A 23031-nucleotide genomic window follows, 5' to 3' on the forward strand; every position below is an offset into this window, starting at 1 on the left:
CAAAACTCCGGGCCCGGGAAACCAGCCTGACCGACCCCACTCGCCCCCTGTGCCACACTTCCCGCGACGGAACCCCCGCCCCCACTACACACAGCATTAAACATGTCAGTCGTCTGCTCACCAGGCTGCCGTGGAACCGACGCCGGCACAGCCGTACCACGATCTTCCTGCTGCCGCTCTGCCCGACCTGCCGCTGCCATTGCTCCATCGTCACCGCCGGAATCTGACGTGCTGCCGAAGTCTTCAGGGGGGACCAGCGAGGGGACAGCCTGCACCTGGCGGCCGTCAACCCCCACGGTCACCGCACCCTGCTCCTCCGGGCGCCTCCTGCTCGACCTTTTTCGTTTTTCACGCCGTGGCGCCCTGCCGCCGTCGTTCCTCGCTGTCTGCATGGGCACCTGCTGCGCTGCTGTTGTTGCCGCCGTCCTCAGTGGGCTCCCTCCCTGCCGACTGCAGGAAGGCCGTGCTGCATCTGACCGTCGCTGGGAACCCCCCCCCCAGCCCGATCCTTGCTGGCGGGGACCGTGACTGTGGACCTCATCCGTGCCTCCGGGCCACCGTACCCCTCCTCCACGCTCCTCACGTCGCCGCTCCCCTCATCACCCATCCTCCGACCTGTCGCTCTCCCCTGCCGTCTGCAGGGAGTCTCCGTCCGTGATATACCCCGACGAGCGCCACCCCCAGCCGGCACTTCACTGGGGGCTGCTGTGATCGCTGCTCCGGACCTGGACTGTGCTGGCCGCGGACCGGAAGTGGGCCCCGCCGAGGCTCCGCCCACCCCCGACCCGCGGGATCTCCGTCGAGGATTCCTCCCGGCGGCCGGCAGCTCCCCCTGGTAAGATGGAGGGCTCCGCTGTCCCGGAAGGTCCCCGTAGGGGCTCCTAGATCTCTCTCTCCCCCTCCCACTGGGGGAGTAGCGCTCCGGCGGTCGCGCCCGCCGAGCACGTAGCAGCGGTCCGGGCGCAGGAGTAGCAGGCTGTACCGCTCCAGCTCCACAGACCGCCACCAGCTGCTGCCGCAGAGCGTCCACGCCGAGGACCTCGGAGGCCCCCCGCACCATCTCCAACAGCGCATTAAGGTCAGTCATAGCAGCGGCAGCACAACGTCCTGGGGCCACAACTTTTCAGCGACGAAAGGGGAGGTAATCAGTCCACCCCCCTCTCTTATACCCCCCACAACCCCCACCCCTTCCCTGCTCCCCTCCAATCCCCCTACAGCTTCCTTCCACCAATCCAATAGTCCTAACTATCCCCTATCCCAGTTCAACCAATTAACCCCCTCCTAACCTTGCACCCTCACGATGGTCATGGGGTCCATTCACCCCTATGGGGCTCACTGCCCTTCTTTCCCTTAACACTAAGCCGGGGTCTTCACTTTACAATAAATCATTCACAATCCTGGATTTCTGAATATGAAACTCTTTTGTGATGAAGTTTATTTACATTTCTAAAGCTATGACGGTAATCAGCATTAAAGTGCCTTTATGACGTTAATATCGGGGTATAAAACCACGATGACCGGTTCCTTTTAATCACGGGAAGTACAGATATCATCCGTGTACGGGCAAGAGATTTTCACGGATCCATGGACATGTATGGGTAATTTTGGATCCAATACTCCAATCAAAAACTAACAAGTGTCAGTGATTTTTTTCAGCACCGTACACTTTAATGGGTCCATAAAAATACTGATATAGAACATGCACAAGATACACCAACGTCTGAATGAGGCCTAAGGCTAAATTCACACACTGCGTTTTTTTGACGCTGCGTTTGTGCGTTTTTTGCGGCAAAAAGCGCACAAAAACGCACCCGCGGCAAAAAACACACGCATTTTTGCCGCAATTTGGTGCGTTTTTTGCTGCGTTTTTGCTCACTGCGTCTTTATGCGTTTATCAGTGAACAAAAAAAAAAAAGTCTGATGTAATTTCCTTCTTCAATATGTTCTTCATTCTCCACTAGTGTATGCAGGAGAGCAGACAGCTGCAGAACTACAAGGCTCAGCATCCTCCATCCAATAGTGTATGCAGGAGAGCAGACAGCAGCTGTCGAACTAAAAGGCTCAGCATCCTCCTTCCAGGACTGTATGCAGGATTTCTTTGCCCCCCCCCCCCCCCCCCCCCCCCCCCAAACAAAAAAAAAATGACGTGGACTTCGCCATATTTTTGTATGCTTGCCGGGTACAGCAGGCAGGTACGGGCTGCCCCCAACCCCCAGCTGCCTATTTGTACCCGGCTGGGAACCAAAAATATAGAGAAGCCCTTTTTTTTTTTTTTAATTATTTCATGAATTTCATGAAATAATTAAAAATAAAAAAAAAAAAAAAAAAAAAAAGACGTGAGCTTCGCCTAATTTTTGTGTCCAGCCGGGTACAACTAGGCAGCTGGGGATTGGAATCCACAGTGCAGGGTGCCCATGCTTTCTGGGCACCCCCGCTGCGAATTGCAGTCCGCAGCCACCCCAGAAAATGGCGCTTTCATAGAAGCGCCATCTTCTGGCGCTGTATGCAACTCTTCCAGCTGCCCTGATGCCGGGTGGCTCACTGGGTAATAATGGGGTTAGGGCTAGCTGTATATTATCAGCTGGCCCTAAGCCCGAAATTCATGGTGTCACGCCAATATTAGACATGGCCACCATGAATTTCTAGTAAACATAAAAAAAAACACAACAAACAGAAAAATATTTTTATTAGAAATAAAACACAACACAATTAGTGACTCCATCTTTATTGAAATAAAGAACCCCCCTCCGCAGTAATCCTGGGTCAAGGGTCCCGCACTGTCCAATCCGGATCCAATAGCATCTGATCGGTTTGCTGGAAGGCAAAGCGATCAGATGATGTGTCAGGATCAAGTGCCTGAATCACATCACACATCAGCTGCTTGTATAAAAGCCGTTTATACAATCAGCAGCTGCATCGGTGAAAAAAAAAAAAAAAATACTCACTTATGTGCTGATTACCGGCAGCTCCTAGAGCGAGTCTGATCCCGTCCGATCGCTGCAGGAGCTGCCGGTAATCAGGGATGAAGTCTCCTGACGCATCCGCTGATCGGTTAAACCGGCCGGCCGCTGGCATCACCCCGAGACTTACGATCAGCTGATGCGTCAATTGACTGCATCAGGTGATCCATCGCCAGGTCCTGCATCCTGCATGCATACGTACCCGGGGAGACTGCACACACCCGGAGCAGCGGTACCGGGAGGAGGAGCTGGGAGCGGGCATGGCACCGGGAGTCTGCAGACAGGTGAGTACGACCTTTTTTTTTTCTACTGTTCACTTTTGATTTCGCAGCCGCTTCCACCTCCTGCCTGTACATGACGCCGCACGGCAGCAGACATGCACAGGACGGCAGGTGGACGCAGCGGTGACGGTACCGGGAGGATTCACGCTTCTGTGTTTACTGACAGAAGGAATCCTCTTCCTGTACATGTCCCTTTACTACCCACCTCCTGCGTTTATAGCTGCGTTTTTGGTCTTAGAAACGCACTAAAACGCACCTATTTGTGTTTCTCATTGCGTCTTTCAACATCCCATTGCACTCAATGGATGAAAAGCGCAGTGAAAAACGCGGGAATAATTGACATGCTGCGTTTTTGTGGCACCACAAAAACGCAACTGAAAAAAAAAACGCTGTATGCAGACAGCAAAAATGAAAACTCATAGATTTTGCTGGGGAAGCAAAGTCATGCAGTTTTCTGAGCAAAAACGCACCCGAAAACTGTGCAAAAACGCCGCGAAAAACGCACTGTGTGAACTTACCCTAAGGATGGCAGAAGAAACTTTGGCAGCAATGCTTACTTAAAGGGAACGAAGAAAAAAAATTATTCAGCTCACCCGTATATGTATCCGCTCAGTTCAGGTGGGATGCAGGCAGTCCACCGGACAGGCAGGTCCGTAGAGGCAATAGCAAGGAGGAAGGACGTGACTCAGCACCAATTCCAGGATAGCAAAAAATATAAATCCAACGAAAAATATATAAAAATGTAGAAACTTTATTCAATGATTAAAAATCCAAGAAAACCATCATCGGTTCCATGAAAACATCATGGCTTGATGCGTTTCGGACAGTTGGAATATAGATAAGTCCTTAGTCCTTATGATTAAGGACTTATCTATATTCCAACTGTCCGAAACGCATCAAGCCATGATGTTTTCATGGAACCGATGATGGTTTTCTTGGATTTTTAATCATTGAATAAAGTTTCTACATTTTTATATATTTTTCGTTGGATTTATATTTTTTGCTATCCTGGAATTGGTGCTGAGTCCCGTCCTTCCTCCTTGCTCTTACTTAAAGGGAACCTGTCAGGTCCCATATGACCTGTAACCTACAAGCAGGGCGATGTGTGGCCTAAAAACCCCTTCCTACCCCCATCCCTGTGTTGTAATATTGTGTAATATGAATTTATAAAAAAAAAAAAAAAAAAGTTTTAAAACTTACGTGTTCCTGATGTAAATGAGCAGAGGGACCAGGGTGTTGCTTCGCCCTGTGGGCGTGATACCATGGATTTACATGAACGACATGCTGTCAGCATCTGGAGATCCCGCACGTGCGTGCTTGCTATTCGAGCAGCCTTCATATCCGGGTGTTTACTTGCCGACTTTAGACACGTTTTGCGCATCGTCACAACCGCAGGAGTCTTCTGATCATATAGAAGATGTTTTTTTTTATAAAATCATATTACACAATATTACAACACAGGGATGGGTAGGAAGGCGTTGCGGGCTGAGAATACCAGCCCCCAGCTGGCTTTATCTTGGCTGGGTATAAAAAATTAGGGGGACCGCAGTTCCTTTTTTTTTTAATTATTTATATTAAAAAAAAAAAAAAGGCCCATTGCACTCGCTCTTAGGCTAGAGTCACACTTGCGTGGGACTTGGATGAGTTTGACATCACATCACCGGCACAGCCACACACACTTCTGACAGGAGTGTGCATATGTTTCTAGGTATATGCACGCTCATGTTCAGAGAGCGGCAGGCCGTGCCGGGTGCTGTCATGTCAGACCTGCACGATTCTGACAGCGCATCACCGGCACAGCTGTACACCCTGACAGGAGTGGGCTGTATGTGTTTCTGTCTACATGCACGCTCAGCATAATCACCCGCAGACACTTGCACTGCTTTCCCCGCCTACCGGCCATCCTGGCACCTGTGATTGGTTGCAGTCAGCTGCCACTCAGGGTGGGGGCGCACCAAGCTGCAACCAATTACACGCGCCGGTGGGTGGGCAAAACCATGAATATTAAATTGTCGGCTCCGGAAGGGAAAAAGTGTGACACGGAAGGAGTTTGCCGCCATGACAGCGCCACATTGAGTACACTGCATGGGCACCAGATTCTGGAGCGGATTGGGTTTTTTTTTTAATTGAGCAGTGATCCGCCGATTCCGGGTTTTTTTGCCAATCCGATCAGCTGTAGTTTCTAGGCCACACATTATCCTGCTTGTAGATCAGAACGCATATGGGACCTGACAGGTTCCCTTTAAGATTTTTATTCTGTTCTTAACCCCTTTACCCCCAGCCTGAAAACACCTTCCTGACCGGCCATTTTTTGCAATTCTGACCATTTTGACAGATTATAAAACTCTCGAGCTTCAACGGATCCTAGTGATAGTTGTAAATTTAGCACGATATTTTTTTATGTTAATTTGTGGGGGGGGGGAGCGGATCAGAAATTTTGGGAATTTTTCGCAGTTTTCAAATTTTTATGACCTAATACCAGAGACTTGTGTCACACAAAACAGTTACTAAATAACATTTCCCACATGTCGTCTTTACACCAGCACAATTTTTTAAACATTGTTTTGTTAGGAACTTAGAAGGGTTCAAAGTTAATCAGCAATTTCATTTTTCCAACAAATAAAAAAAACAAACAAAAAAAAAACATTGTTTTTTTTAGGTACCACATCACATTTGGAGTGACTTTGAGAGGTCCAGGTGACAGAAAATACCCAAAAGTGACATCAATCTAAAAACTGCACCCCTCACACTGCTCAAAACCACATCCAAGAAGTTTATTAACCCTTTAAGTGCTTCACAAGAACTAAAGCAATGTGGAAGGAAAAAAAAAAAAAAAGTGTTTCACTTTGTCTCACAATAAAAATGTTATTTTAGCCCCAAATTTTGCATTTTCACAAGGGTATCAACACAAAATGCACCATGGAATTTGTTGTGGAATTTCTCCCGAGTAAAGCCTGCTTTACACGTTGCAATTTCGCATACGATATCGTATGCGATTTGCAACGCCCCCATCGTATGTGCAGCACATTCAATTTGTTGAATGTGCTGCACAAACAATTAACCCCCGTCACCCATACTTACCCGTCCATACGACCTCGATGTGGGCAGCGAACGTCCACTTCCTGGAGTGGGAGGGACGTTTGGCGTCACATCGACGTCACGCGGCAGCCGGCCAATAGAAGCGGAGGGGCGGAGCTGAGCGGGACGTAAACATCCCGCCCACCTCCTTCATTCCGCATTGTGGGCCGGGAGCCGCAGGAGGCAGGTGAGATCTGTTCATTGTTGCCGGGGTGTCACACACTGCAATGTGCGCTACCCCGGGTACGATGAACAATCTGACGTTCAATTCGTCAGGAATGAATGACGTGCATGCGATGAACGTTTTTTCCTTCAATCGCAATAGCACGTCGCTGTCACACGCTACAACATACCTTACGATGCCGGATGTGCGTCACTTACGACGTGACCCTGCCGACACATCGTAAGATATCTTGTAGCGTGTAAAGCGGGCTTAAGTCGATACTTTCCATGTGGTGTAAAACTAATGTTTGGGAGCACGGCAGGGCTCAGAAGGGACGGAGTGCTACTTGAATTTTATAGCGTAAAATGGTCTGGAATAGATAGTGGACGCCATGTCGCGTTTAGAGAGCCTCTGATGTGCTTAAGCAGTGGAGCTCCCCCACAAGTGACCTCATTTTAGAAACTAAACCCCTTAAGGAATTTATCTAGATATTTGGTGAGCACATTGAACCCCTAGATGCTGCACAGAATTTTAGAACATGAAAATAAAAATATACATTTTTACCACAAAATTGTTACTTGAACCAGATAGCTTTTTATTCACAAGGGTATCAGGTTGAAATAACAATTTTGTGGTAAACGTATATTTCTATTTTCACGTTTTAAAATTCCGTGAAGCACCTAGGGGCTCAAGGTGCTCACCAACCTGTAGATAAATTCCTTGAGGGGTCTAGTTTCCAAAACGGAGTCACTTTTGGGGGAGCGCTGCCGTTTAGGCACATCAGGGGCTCACCAAATGTGACTTGACGTCCACTAACAATTGCAGTTATTTTAGCAGTCAAAATGTCAAATGGCACTCCTTCCCTTCCGAGCCCTGCTGTGCGTCGAAACAGTAGATTTCCACCACATATGAGGTATCCGTGTACTCAGGAGAAATTGCACAATAAATTGTATAGTTCACTTTCTCCCGTTACCCTTGTCGAAAGCCTACAAGCTCTTTTCTATTGAGCTTGTAGGGACTGCTTTGAAGCTTTGATGGCTAGAGCCTAATTCAAGTCTACTTAAAGTGCAGTGCTTAGCAACTTCACAGCAGTAGTGGCTGGTCTCCTAGGCAACAATAAGCAAACTTATATGAAAGAAAAAAAAAAAAAAAAAAAAGCATTCGCAGCGGTTAACACTTTTTTTTTTTGCAGTGACTGAGTCCTGCATTCAAATCCCACCAAGGACAACATCTGCAGGGAGTTAGTATGTTCTCCCTGTGTTTGTGTGGGATTTCTCCAGTTTCGTCCCGCACTCCAAAGACATACTGATAGGGAATTTAGATTGCGAGCCCTGGAGGAAATTAATCTTAGCATAGACCCCCTATACAGTGCCTACAAGTAGTATTCAACCCCCTGCAGATTTAGCAGGTTTACACATTCGGAATTAACTTGGCATTGTGACATTTGGACTGTAGATCAGCCTGGAAGTGTGAAATGCACTGCAGCAAAAAAGAATGTTATTTCTTTTTTTTTTTTTTTTTAAATTGTGAAAAGTTTATTCAGAGGGTCATTTATTATTCAACCCCTCAAACCACCAGAATTCTGTTTGGTTCCCCTAAAGTATTAAGAAGTATTTCAGGCACAAAGAACAATGAGCTTCACATGTTTGGATTAATTATCTTTTTCCAGTCTTTTCTGACTAATTAAGACCCTCCCCAAACTTGTGAACAGCACTCATACTTGGTCAACATGGGAAAGACAAAAGGAGCATTCCAAGGCCATCAGAGACAAGATCGTGGAGGGTCACAAGGCTGGCAAGGGGTACAAAACCCTTTCCAAGGAGTTGGGCCTACCTGTCTCCACTGTTGGAAGCATCATCCGGAAGTGGAAGGCTTATAGAACTACTGTTAGCCTTCCACGGCCTGGACAGCCTTTGAAAGTTTCCACCCGTGCCGAGGCCAGGCTTGTCCGAAGAGTCAAGGCTAACCCAAGGACAACAAGGAAGGAGCTCCGGGAAGATCTCATGGCAGTGGGAACATTGGTTTCAGTCAATACCATAAGTAACGTACTCCACCGCAATGGTCTCCGTTCCAGACGAGCCCGTAAAGTACCTTTACTTTCAAAGCGTCATGTCAAGGCTCATCTACAGTTTGCTCATGATCACTTGGAGGACTCTGAGACAGACTGGTTCAAGGTTCTCTGGTCTGATGAGACCAAGATCGAGATCTTTGGTACCAACCACACACGTGACGTTTGGAGACTGGATGGCACTGCATACGATCCCAAGAATACCATCCCTACAGTCAAGCATGGTGGTGGCAGCATCATGCTGTGGGGCTGTTTCTCAGCCAAGGGGCCTGGCCATCTGGTCCGCATCCATGGGAAGATGGATAGCGCGGCCTACCTGGAGATTTTGGCCAAGAACCTCTGCTCCTCCATCAAGGATCTTAAGATGGGTCGTCATTTCATCTTCCAACAAGAAAACGACCCAAAGCACACAGCCAAGAAAACCAAGGCCTGGTTCAAGAGGGAAGAAATCAAGGTGTTGCAGTGGCCTAGTCAGTCTCCTGACCTTAACCAAATTGAAAACTTGTGGAAGGAGCTCAATATTAAAGTCCACATGAGACACCGAAAGAACCTAGATAACTTGGAGAAGATCTGCATAGAGGAGTGGGCCAAGATAACTCCAGAGACCTGTGCCGGCCTGGTCAGGTCTTATAAAAGACGATTATTAGCTGTAATTGCAAACAAGGGTTATTCCACAAAATATTAAACCTAGGGGTTGAATAATAATTGACCCACACTTTTATGTTGAAAATTTATTAAAATTTAACTGAGCAACATAACTTGTTGGTTTGTAAGATTTATGCATCTGTTAATAAATCCTGCTCTTGTTTGAAGTTTGCAGGCTCTAACTTATTTGCATCTTATCAAACCTGCTAAATCTGCAGGGGGTTGAATACTACTTGTAGGCACTGTATAGTCCCAAACGTCCTGTAGCTTGCTCTCTTTGCTCTTGGACCAACGTGAAGCATGACCAACATAGAGGGATAGTGTTAGTGTTGGGTGGGCTGTAATGGTGTGAGTGTTTTAACCAATGTGGGTGGTATATTTGGTAATTGTGGATTTAATGGTGTATTAGTGAAGGTATGCTTTACTGGTGTTTTAATGTATTGTAATTGTGTATAATTTAGTATAGGCTTGTTATGCTGATTCGTATAAGTATTGACATGTGCTACTGTTATATTGTGAATCACGCATAGTCTTGTTAGCGAATAAACGTGTTATATTTTATTAGTATAACAAAGTGTCGCAAGTCTGCACTTGTATAGAATACACCCGATAGGGCAAAGCAGTAATAAGAGAAAACATACCCTTGGGCATTTATCCTTCTTTGGAGGGAATAATATATCCATGTGTTGGAATAATTCCCTATTTTCCGGCGTATAAGATGACTTTTTAACCCCTGAAAATCTTCTCAAAAGTTGGGAGTCGTCTTATACGCCATGTGTCTTAAAGGGCGTATAATTAGGTCATTTATAAGCCCTCCCTGTCTCCAAGACTCTGCCCCTCAGATCTGGCTCCTGAGGACTGCAATGAAGTGGCACATGTGCGAGATCTGAGAGGCAGAGTACCATATATACTAGCGTATAAGCAAAGTTTTTCAGCCCTTTTTTTATGCTGAAATCGCCCCCCCCTCGGCTTATACTCGGGTGAAATTCCCACAAAAAAAAAATATTCTCACCTGTCCTCCGTTCCTGTGGTGCCCTCAGCTGCTTCTTGCAGACCGCAGGCCCATAGACCTCTCGGTGATCTCGTCCGGTGCATGGAGCCGCCACTGCAGGCTGCCATCATGGCTTTACCACAGTTGAATGCTTTACAGCGGCGGCGAAAAGCATTCAACTGCAGTAAAGGACTGACAGCAGCGGCGGCCCTGTGTATTTGACGCGATCAGAGGGGTATTTGTGCCTGCGGTCTGTAAGAAGTACCCCTTGATGATCACGTCCGCTGCACGGAGCCGCCGTTGCTGTCAGTGCTTTACAGCAGTTGAATGCTTTACGGCACCACCACCGTAAAGCATTCAACTGCAGTAAAGCCATGATGGCAGCCTACAACGGCGGCTCCATGCACCGGACAAGATCACCGAGGGGTCAATGGGCCTGCGGTCTGCCAGAAGGAGCTGAGGACACTTCGAGAACGGAGGAGAGGTGAGAATTTTTATTGTGTGTAAACAACAACATAATAGGGGACAAGAAGGGGATCAGTAGGAGGACATTACTGCAGGGCACATTACTAAACAATGGGCACATTACTAGAAGGCCCAAGGAAGGGGTACTAGGATGGGCACATTACTACAAGGGATGACAAGAATGGGCACATTACATTTTAATGGGATTAATTTTTATATTTGAAATTTTCCAGTAGCTGCTGCATTTTCCACCCTAGGCTTATACTCGAGTCAAAGGTTTCTCAGTTTTTTGTGATAAAATAGCGGCTTCGGCTTACACTCGAGTATATACAGTATATCTCAAACTCAATATTTTAACTGGAAAAGTTGGGGGTCATCTTATACGCCCAGTCATCTTATAAACAGGAAAATACGGTAATAATAATATAAGAGGTAATTTATTTCCCCTCAATAACCAAATATGGCTTGACAACAAAACTGAGAGAAACAGGCAAATGAATGAAAATGTACAAGAAACGTTGACAAACTTATATCCCAAAATACATCAACATCAACTTACCTACACAAAGGAATCTGTATGACCGTCATAAGTGGCACAGGACCTCTCCTACGCAACGAATCCATGCTGGTGTTTTCAAGGATCTTCTGAAAGAACTTCTTGCTACTTTTCCTCTTCTTATTTTTCTCCTCTTTATCCTTTATTATGCTGTCCTGGTCGTTGACTTCTTCAAGATAACTTTTGATGGGTTCCTTCTGCTGAGTGCCAGGGGGACAATGAGCCTCACAATATGCGGTCTTGCGGACAGTGTAGGTGGTGCCATTAAGCCCAGTTTCGCGTAGTGGTTCCACCTTCATAAACAATCCAGCTTTTTGTGCACATGTGACATGAAACGCTGCATAACAGTTCACCTTGTGACACTGAATGGATGCACCGTGTCCCTTTTGTTTACAGATGTAACAGGTCAGTTTCCACCGAGCAGGTGGAATGTTATCCACTCCTTCAATGGGTTCCAGAAACACTGTATTAGCAAAGCAAACCTCAGGAACCCAGATTGCACATACTACATGAGCCCATCGTCCATCAGTAGTTTGTTTAAATGCACCGCCCTGATTGGGGCAAAGAACGCAACTGACAGGTTTGGATGGTGACTGCAGACAGCAGCGGCAGAGCCACTGTCCTTCCGGGATGTATGGTACACCGTAGCACTCTTGATGAACAGCAAGGTTGCACATGTCACAAAACAATATAGCATTACTATTATGGCACTCATCATCCAGGCATACACAACAAAATGCATTTTCATCGATTGGTGAATGTGTCATACCAATACAGCGATTTTGAAGATAGGACTCCTTTTCCAACTTGTCCAACAAAAGTTCAAATGTGTCAGCAGGTACCGTAGAAAAGCCATCATTCTGACGTTTCTCATTGATCATATCCAACCAGGCCAGATCAGTCTCATCCAGATCATACTCAACATCTTTGTCTATCTCTTCCACAGGACGTTCGATAAACTGATAAAATTTGTCAGGCAAAATAGGAGCTTCCAGTGTATCTTCTAAAGAAACGGTCTCTACTACACGGAACACGGGGTGCGGTAGTTGTTCCAAATTGGCATTCACTGCATGTTGTGGGCAAAGCTCCCGCTTTTTACCTTTGGTGGAGGTTTTCCGACAGTTGATAGAAAGTGTTAACTCAGTGTTTTCCTTATTGCTATTGCACTCGGTTATGTCTTGAGCTGTAAGTTCATCCTCGGAAACAATCCGAAGAGGTTCAAAAATGCTGATTCGGTGAAGGCGCCCTTCGATTTCAACATCTACCATTCGCTGTGCTTGAGCGTAAGTCAGAGTCTCTCGGGTGGGTGAGCATGAAAAACAGCAAGGAGATGAAGAATGTGGCCCACTGACATCTTGATGTGTTTTGCGCCTTGGTTTTCTCATGTCCGTAAAGTGAATTTCTGGAAAAATATAAAAAGATAAATAAATAATAGAAGGAGACAGATTATAAGACTAGGTACAACGGACTCTAGAAAGAGGAGTCTGATAAATGCCAATAAGCTGATTTTATAAAGGTCAGAAGCCCCCTGGAAACAAAGCATAAGGGGTTTTGATGCTTCTCAGCACCAGACTCTCAATTGCTGCTTTCAGACTTTTTTTTAAATATAGATTTGAAATGCTACAATGAAGACATCTACGTGTTCTATAGTCACATTTTGTGCACTACTCAACACGGACAGGTCACAGTAAATGCTTTCATTATTTCCAATCTGTAGGTTCCACACTTTATATGAAGAAAGCCATTACATAGATTATATTACACGCTTAACCTGCAATTCTTCATGTTAGAGAGGGCTAGGTTTTGCACATCATTTATTCCCATTGCTCCTAAGAATTCCAGTCTGGTTTTTTTTTTTTTTTTTTTAAATCCTCCACAAAGTTTCAGAGCCTTTTTCATTGTTATGGTCTTTACAAAGAAGAGCAGCTCATACTGTAATTATGCATAACAGCCTAACGACACTCCCCCAGAGACCCTGCGAGTCACAATCCCTTGGAAAAGACCATAAGGCTATGTGCCCACGCTGTGGAAAATTTGCGGAATTTGCCGTGATTTTTTAGCGGAAATTCTGCGGATTTTTCAAAAATCCGCAGTACAGCGAGTCCCCAGCCATTTCTATGGCATTTGGGGAGTGCTGTGCCCATGCTGCATTTTTTTCCGCAGCGGAAATAATGCGGATTTCCAGGGCTGTGGAGTCGGTAAGCCAAACCTTCGACTCCGACTCCTCAATTTCTCTTGCACCGACTCCGACTCCTACATATATTGCTTATAGTTAGGTGAAAAATGTATTGTAGTACATGAACATGTGTATGTGAACATCAGACATTTAATAATTTTTATGATACAATAATCAAGATATTTGGATAGAACATAAAATATATTTATTGGATACAACTTCAGAACACAAAAAACTGTAATAAATTGTAAATATGTAATACACTATGTAATATACAGTAGATTACATATATATCATTATATATATATTACATATTTACAAATTATTAGTTTTTTGTGTTCTAGAGTTGTATTCTAATAAGTATATTTTATGTTCTATCCAAATATCTTAATTATTGTATCATAAAAATAATTAAAATGTCTGATGTTCACATTGTACTACAATACATTTTTCACTTAAATATAGGCATTATACTAAAGGTTATTATTTAGTAAAATATTCAGCACATTCTGCATTGCACTACTGTCCCCAATTTATTATATATTTTAGGAGTCGGAGTCGGTGCATTTTATACTGACTCTGACTCCACGACTCCGACTCCACAGCCCTGCGGAAAAATCTGCAGCATGTGAATTATTCCTACGGTTTTTCCGCACGATCTTATACTTACCTGCTTTGATAGAAGACACTGGAGTCACTTCCCCCGGTGCAGAGGAGCACAGTGGAGCCAGGAGCAGGAGGTGGGCGGAGCCTGCACGAGCTGCGGTCATGTGACAGCCAGAGCTAGCTCAGGCCCGCCCACCTTCTCCGGCAATGTGCAGACGCTGACAGACACGGCCGGAAAGTGAAGTGCTGTGTGATGGAGGTAAGTATGAACTCCGCGATCACTCAGCACTTGTTCTGCATTGAGGGTGCAGTGCCCAAGCCAGGGTACTGTATCCTCAAGCAGCACCATATCCGTAGGATATTCCGCAATAAAACCGCAGCATGTAAACAGACAACGTTGTGCTGCGGTTTTCTGGGAGCTCCTGCAGAATGTCCAAAGGACACTTACCCCGTGGGCACATAGCCTAAAACTCAGCAGTAAAACAAAAAGCTCCATATCTCTGAAAGTGTATGACAGGCAGAAGAATAAAATCCCTACTGTTTAGTGGTATAAACTAAACTATTTTCTAATATACTTGTATTAAAAATTCCCTGTCCTTCCCCAACTACTTTTCTATTTTTTTCTCTGCTTCCAATGTGATGACGCTTTGTTTGAGGATGTGTCATCAGGGAGAAAAAGCTGCACAGTTCCAAGAAATGAAGCATCAACAATGATGCTCGCTTCAGGGGCTGGGAGATGTACTCATGGTGTACATGTGCATGGTGTGCGATGTACACAATGACAGCACATGCTCTATTGTTGACTCAGAGGAGCAGTAATGTGGCTGAAAAAGACTGAAGTCAGGATTTCCAGTTTGTAGAGACCAGTGACGACACTTGCGAGGGAGGTGCTGGTCTCAGCACGCTGGGTATTCAAACTGCCCTCAGTTGCCGCTGATCTGAGCCGACAGAGCATGCACTGTCATTGTGCACATCGCACAGCACGCAGGGACTAGCCCAGCCCCTAATAAGAGTGTCACTGATGATGCTTCCTTTCAGGGAGAGGGCAGAGGCTGCAGCAGTGACCACAGTCTCAGCCCCCTGATGACGCTTTGTTTGAGAATCCCAGTGCATGTTGACACACAAACAAAACCATCAAAAAGAAAGCGGTGAAGAGAAAAAAATTGGAAAGTAGTTAGCGTATTTAGGGAAGGAGATTAGAAAATAGTTTATATTATGGCATTAAATAAATAGGGATTTAGGAGGAAAAGAAGGGAATTTTGTTTACTTACCGTAAATTCCTTTTCTTCTAGCTCCAATTGGGAGACCCAGACAGTGGGTGTATAGCTACTGCCTCTGGAGGCCGCACAAAGAACTACACTTAAAAGTGTAAGGCCCCTCCCCTTCTGGCTATACACCCTCCCGTAGGAGTACGGATTCCTCAGTTTTAGTACCAAAGCAAGGAGGAGGAAAGCCAATAACAGTTTCAAAAACAAATTCAATCCGATAACAAGATCGGAGAACTTAAGAAACAACATGAACAACATGTGCACCCGAAAAACGAAACCCTAAGAACAAATAGGGCGGGTGCTGGGTCTCCCAATTGGAGCTAGAAGAAAAGGAATTTACGGTAAGTAAACAAAATTCCCTTCTTCTTTTTCGCTCCTAATTGGGAGACCCAGACAGTGGGACATCCAAAAGCAGTCCCTGGGTGGGTAAAAAGATACCACATGAACGGGCTGTCAGACAGCCTCTTCCTACAGGTGGGCCACCGCCGCCTGAAGGACCTGTCTACCTAGGCTGGCATCTGCCGAAGCGTAGGTATGCACTTGATAGTGTTTGGTAAACGTGTGCAGACTCGACCAGGTAGCCGCCTGGCACACTTGCTGAGCCGTAGCCTGATGCCGCAATGCCCAGGACCCATGTCCCTGATGTACTCCGCTCCATCCAGCATCTTCTCCAGGGGCTGTAGATGGAGCACGGTCTCAGTGCCTGGAGACCAGTAAATCCCACTTCACCCAGAGCCCTGTAAAAAGGGATGGGGAAGGAATCAGCATGTGGGCTCCTGCCGCCGTACCCGCAATGGGTACCTCAACCTTACAAACACCTCCGACATACAGTGGGGTGAGAAGGGAGCATGCTGGGAGCCCTGTATGGGCCCTCTTTTCTTCCATCCGACTTAGTCAGCAGCTGCTGCTGACTAAAAACAATGGAGCTATGCGTGCGTGTCTGACCTCCTGCGCACAAAGCTAAAACTGAGGAATCCGTACTCCTACGGGAGGGTGTATAGCCAGAAGGGGAGGGGCCTTACACTTTTAAGTGTAGTTCTTTGTGCGGCCTCCAGAGGCAGTAGCTATACACCCACTGTCTGGGTCTCCCAATTAGGAGCGAAAAAGAAAGACAAGATATCACTTTATTCAACTTTCCATGATCTTCGTGCCCATTTCTGCTGCTCAGGAGGGTGGATCCTACTGACAGATTCCCTTTAAGCATTTCAGAAAAATAAATCGGGCTGGCCGAGCTGTAGAAAGGCAGACTTCCATGCAAAGTGACAGCACTTGCTACTCTGGCCACAGTATGGTTTGTTAGCGCCTATATGCAAATCCCATTATTTCTTTACATCACCTATAGTTCTACAGATCTATCAATGTATGCTATATACGTCACCAGATGGTAAAGCAAGGGAAGACTGGGAAGACGATTGTTTTTCCATTATCTCATTATTTTCTCGAAGGTATATAAGGAAACCTCCGAATAAGTATTCTATGTGAAGTGAATTAGTCCTCTGTAGTGCTGTGCAGATATGGCCGCTAACACATGACGTATACATACACATGGCAGGTAACAAATTCCGCATACACAGCAGATATCACATGACAGATAACCATTAGACATTTCAGGCAATGCGCAAGCGAGCACAGCGGACATGTCAGGTGACACACGGCGTACACACAGTAGATATGGTAACACATGATGTACACACAGCAGATATGGTAACACATGATGTACACATAGCAGATATGGTGACACATGGCGTACACACAGCAGATATGGTGACACATGGCGTACACACAGCAGATATGGTGACACATGGCGTACACACAGCAGATATGGTGACACATGGCGTACACACAGCAGATATGGTGACACATGGCGTACACACAGCAGATATGGTGACACATGGCGTACACACAGCAGATATGGTGACACATGGCGTACACACAGCAGATATGGTGACACATGGCGTACACACAGCAGATATGGTGACACATGGCGTACACACAGCAGATATGGTAACACATGGCGTACACACAGCAGATATGGTGACACATGGCGTACACACAGCAGATATGGTGACACATGGCGTACACACAGCAGATATGGTAACACATGGCGTACACACAGCAGATATGGTGACACATGGCGTATACACAGCAGATATGGTGACACATGGCGTATACACAGCAGATATGGTAACACATGGCGTATACACAGCAGATATGGTAACACATGGCGTATACACAGCAGATATGGTAACACATGGCGTATACACAGCAGATATGGTAACACATGGCGTATACACAGCAGATATGGTAACACATGGCGTATACACAGCAGATATGGTAACACATGGCGTATACACAGCAGATATGGTAACACATGGCGTATACACAGCAGATATGGTAACACATGGCGTACACACAGCAGATATGGTAACACATGGCGTACACACAGCAGATATGGTAACACATGGCGTACACACAGCAGATATGGTGACACATGGCGTACACACAGCAGATATGGTAACACATGGCGTACACACAGCAGATATGGTAACACATGGCGTACACACAGCAGATATGGTAACACATGGCGTACACACAGCAGATATGGTAACACATGGCGTACACACAGCAGATATGGTAACACATGGCGTACACACAGCAGATATGGTAACACATGATGTACACACAGCAGATATGGTAACACATGATGTACGCACAGCAGATATGGTAACACATGATGTACGCACAGCAGATATGGTAACACATGATGTACACACAGCAGATATGGTAACACATGATGTACACACAGCAGATATGGTAACACATGATGTACGCACAGCAGATATGGTAACACATGATGTACACACAGCAGATATGGTAACACATGATGTACGCACAGCAGATATGGTAACACATGATGTACACACAGCAGATGTCAGGTGACACATGCCGTATGCACAGCAGATATGGTAACACATGATGTACACACAGCAGATGTCAGGTGACACAAGGTGTATACACAGCAGATATGGTAACACATGATGTACACACAGCAGATGTCAGGTTACACACGGCGTATACACAGCAGATGTCAGGTGACACATGACGTATACACAGCAGATATGGTAACACATGATGTACACACAGCAGATATGGTAACACATGATGTACACACAGCAGATATGGTAACACATGGCGTATATACAGCAGATGTCAGGTGACACATCGCGTATACACAGCAGATATGGTAACACATGATGTACACACAGCAGATATGGTAACACATGGCGTATACACAGCAGATGTCAGGTGACATGCCGTATGCACAGCAGATATGGTAACACATGATGTACACACAGCAGATGTCAGGTGACACAAGGTGTATACACAGCAGATATGGTAACACATGATGTACACACAGCAGATGTCAGGTGACACATGACGTATACACAGCAGATATGGTAACACATGATGTACACACAGCAGATATGGTAACACATGATGTACACACAGCAGATGTCAGGTGACACAAGGTGTATACACAGCAGATATGGTAACACATGATGTACACACAGCAGATGTCAGGTGACACATGACGTATACACAGCAGATATGGTAACACATGATGTACACACAGCAGATATGGTAACACATGATGTACACACAGCAGATGTCAGGTGACACAAGGTGTATACACAGCAGATATGGTAACACATGATGTACACACAGCAGATGTCAGGTGACACATGACGTATACACAGCAGATATGGTAACACATGGCGTATACACAGCAGATGTCAGGTGACACATGACGTATACACAGCAGATATGGTAACACATGGCGTATGCACAGCAGATATGGTAACCACATTGTATACACTGCAGATATGGCATATAACACGACTTATACATACACATCAGCAGCTGCTTCCTTTCCACACTGAGGGATGAATAGTTTTCAGTTCCTCCTTACAATGAACAATCGCATTAGCCCTAGAAGAGAGGAGCCGGCAGGACACGGAGGAGCGGTCAGCTACAGCAAGGCAGGGAAAACATGGCCGGCCACACACGGGGGATGTGCAACTGCTCTCATCTGAGCACGGCCAGAGGGCAGACACAATACAGGCTGCAGGGAACTAACATGGAAGGAAGGGGCAGACCGTCCACCACAGCGGCACCAGCGGGAGGAAACGGCCATTTACGTGCACGGGTCACATGATCCGGTCACGCACGGTACACAGTCCGCACACTAAGCAGCATCCAATATAAAAGTGCAAATGACATCAGCAGCCACGGAGCGGTACACAGCGAAGGGGGAGCCCGGGAAAGGGGAGGAGCCTCAGAGGAATGCAGGGAGGAAGAGCTGGGCTCCGGCCGTGGCCATGTTTCCACTTCCGGAGCAGATGGTATACGCCTGCGTCCTGATACGCTGTATCTCCCGCCCATACACTGCGGCCACTGCTGTCTGTGGGCGATAATGCAGTACAGGACGTGGAGAGCTGTGGTGTCAGGAATATTGTGGATTCCTGGCCTCGCCTGATCTATACAGCCCCCTAGTGGTCAGAGCTGAGAAGTTATCCCTTCCAGCAGACATGGTTTCCGTGCACTATGGGTATGGGCTGTTACTACAGTCATGGCCAAAAGTTTGAGAATGACACCAAAATTATATTTTCACATGATCTGTTGCCCTCTGGTTTTTAATTGTGTTTGTCTGATGTTTCCATCACATACAGAAATATAATTGCAATTATATTATGAGTACCAAAAGGTTATATTGATAGTTAGAATGAGTTAATGCAGCAAGTCAATATTTGCAGTGTTGACCCTTCTTCTTCAGGACCTCTGCAATTCTCCCAGGCATGCTCTCAATCAACTTCTGGATCAAATCCTGACTGATAGCTGTCCATTCTTGCATAAGCAATGCTTGCATTTTGCCAGAATTTGTTGGTTTTTGTTTGTCCACCCGTCTCTTGATGATTGCCCACAAGTTCTCAATGGGATTAAGATCTGGGGAGTTTCCAGGCCATGGACCCAACATCTCTATGTTTTGTTCCATGAGCCATTTAGTGATCACCTTTGCTTTATGGCAAGGAGCTCCATCATGCTGGAAAAGGCATTGTTGGGCACCAAACTGCTCTTGGACAGTTGGGAGAAGTTGCTCTTGGAGGACATTCTGGTACCATTCTTTATTCATGGCTGTGTTTTTAGGCAAGACTGTGAGTGAGCCGATTCCCTTGGCTGAGAAGCAACCCCACACATGAATCGTTTCAGGATGCTTAACAGTTGGCATGAGACAAGACTGGTGGTAGCGCTCACCTCTTCTTCTCCTAATCAGCTGTTTTCCAGATGTCCCAAACAATCGAAAAGGGGATTCATCTGAGAAAATGACTTTACCCCAGTCCTCAGCAGTCCACTCCCTGTACCTTTTGCACAATATCAGTCGGTCCCTGATGTTTTTTCTGGAGAGAAGTGGCTTCTTTGCTGCCCTCCTTGAAAACAGGCCTTGCTCAAGCAGTCTCCGCCTCATAGTGTGTGCAGAAGCACTCACACCAGCCTGCTGCCATTGCTGAGCTAGCTCGGCACTGCTGGTAGTCCGATCTCGCAGCTGAAACAGTTTTAAGATACGGTCCTGGCGTTAGCTGGTCCTTCTTGGGCGCCCTGGAGCCTTTTTGGCAACAATGGAAGCTCTCTCCTTGAAGTTCTTGATGATGCGATAGATTGTTGACTCAGGTGCAATCTTTGTAGCTGCGATACTCTTCCCTGTTAGGCCTTTTTTGTGCAGAGCAATGATGGCTGCATGTGTTTCTTTAGAGATAACCATGGTTAACTGAAGAGAAACAATAATACCAAGCACCAGCCTCCTTTTAAAGTGTCCAGTGGTGTCATTCTTACTTAATCATGACTGATCGCCAGCCCTGTCCTCATCAACACCCACACCTGTGTTAATGGAACAATCACTAAAACAATGTTAGCTGCTCCTTTTAAGGAAGGAATGCAATGATGTTGAAATGTGTTTTGGGGGTTAAAGTTCATTTTCTTAGCCAATATTGACTTTGCAAGTAATTGCTGTTAAGCTGATCACTCTTTATGACATTCTAGAGTATATGCAAATTGCCATTAGAAAAACTTAAGCAGTAGACTTTGTAAAAATTAATATTTGGAGCATTCTCAAAACATTTGGCCATGACTGTAGAACGTATGGGGTCCTGGCAGGTCCTCCTGCAGCACATACACTATCCAGTACAGTAGTGATGGACCTAGAACGTATGGGGTCCTGGCAGGTCCTCCTGCAGCCCATACACTATCCAGTACAGTAGTGATGGACCTAGAACGTATGAGGTCCTGGCAGGTCCTCCTGCAGCCCATACACTATCCAGTACAGTAGTGATGGACCTAGAACGCATGGGGTCCTGGCAGGTCCTCCTGCAGCCCATACACTATCCAGTACAGTAGTGATAGACCTAGAATGCATGGGGTCCTGGCAGGCCCTCCCTGCAGCCCATACACTATCCCATACAGTAGTGATGGACCTAGAACGTATGGGGTCCTGGCAGGTCCTCCTGCAGCACATACACTATCCAGTACAGTAGTGACGGACCTAGAACATATGGGGTCCTGGCAGGTCCTCCCTGCAGCCCATACACTATCCAGTACAGTAGTGATGGACCTAGAACATATGGGGTCCTCGCAGATCCTCCTGCAGCCCATACACTATCCAGTACAGTAGTGATGGACCTAGAACATATGGGGTCCTGGCAGGTCCTCCCTGCAGCCCATACACTATCCAGTACAGTAGTGACGGACATAGAACGTATGGGGTCCTGGCAAGTCCTCTCTGCTGCACATACACTATCCAGTACAGTAGTGATGGACCTAGAATGTATGGGGTCCTGGCAGGTCCTCCTGCAGCACATACACTATCCAGTACAGTAGCAATGGACCTAGAACGTATGGGGTCCTGGCAGGTCCTCTCTGCTGCACATACACTATCCAGTACAGTAGTGATGGACCTAGAACGTATGGGGTCCTGGCAGGTCCTCCTGCGGCACATACACTATCCAGTACAGTAACGATGGACCTAGAACGTATGGGGTCCTGGCAGGTCCTCCCTGCAGCACATACACTCTAAGGCCCCCTTCACACGTCCGTTTTGTACATCCGTGTGCTGTCCGTGTTTTACGTCCATGTGACATCTGTGAACGGTGTCGGGTTAAAAATGGATGATGTTGTAATTAAGGGTTTTTATGTTGAAAATGTGTGTCAAATTAGTATTTAAAGACCTGTGTCCACGCGAGGGCAATTCTTTCCAGCAAAATCAGCAACACACGTCCATGAGAAAACACGGATATTTGCAGAGACCCATTGATTTCAATGGGTCTGCGTATGTCCGTGTCTCCAGTACATATGAAAACCGACGTCATACGTACCTGAATCACGGACGTGTGAAGGGTGCCTAACCAGTACAGTAGTGATGGATCTAGAAATGTATGTGCTTCTGGTAGGTCCTCCCTGCAGCAAATACTCTCTAACCAGTACAGTAGTGAAGGCTCTAGAACGTATGGGTTCCTGGCAGGTCCTCCCTGAAGCAAATACACTCTAACCAGTGATGGTTAACCTATGACACGTGTGTCAGAGGTAACACACCGAGCCATTTTTGGTGACACACACGCCAGGGGCCTGCGGCTGCATCCCAATCTATAAGACAAGCCGCGGCCACCGGTAATTTAACTAGAACTGCATTTGCGGCTAAACTGTTCCGAAATGACCGGCCCGGGAG

General features: G+C 46.3%; 1 protein-coding gene across 1 annotated transcript in view; it reads right to left on the bottom strand.

Moving 5' to 3' along the window:
• The window catches only part of BRPF3 (bromodomain and PHD finger containing 3), an 84555-nt gene extending 64907 nt beyond the window's left edge, over window positions 1-19648 (bottom strand). The window contains exons 1-2 of the mRNA XM_075335813.1: window positions 19169-19648; window positions 11211-12609 (exon numbers count right to left, since the gene is read on the bottom strand). Coding sequence (XP_075191928.1) covers window positions 11211-12592 — 1382 coding nt within the window. The 5' untranslated portion in view covers window positions 12593-12609; window positions 19169-19648. The remainder of the gene's footprint in view (window positions 1-11210; window positions 12610-19168) is intronic.
• Window positions 19649-23031: the final 3383 nt, after the last annotated feature.

This window comes from Anomaloglossus baeobatrachus, chromosome 2 (genome assembly GCF_048569485.1).
Source record: "Anomaloglossus baeobatrachus isolate aAnoBae1 chromosome 2, aAnoBae1.hap1, whole genome shotgun sequence".
NCBI lineage: Eukaryota > Metazoa > Chordata > Amphibia > Anura > Aromobatidae > Anomaloglossus > Anomaloglossus baeobatrachus.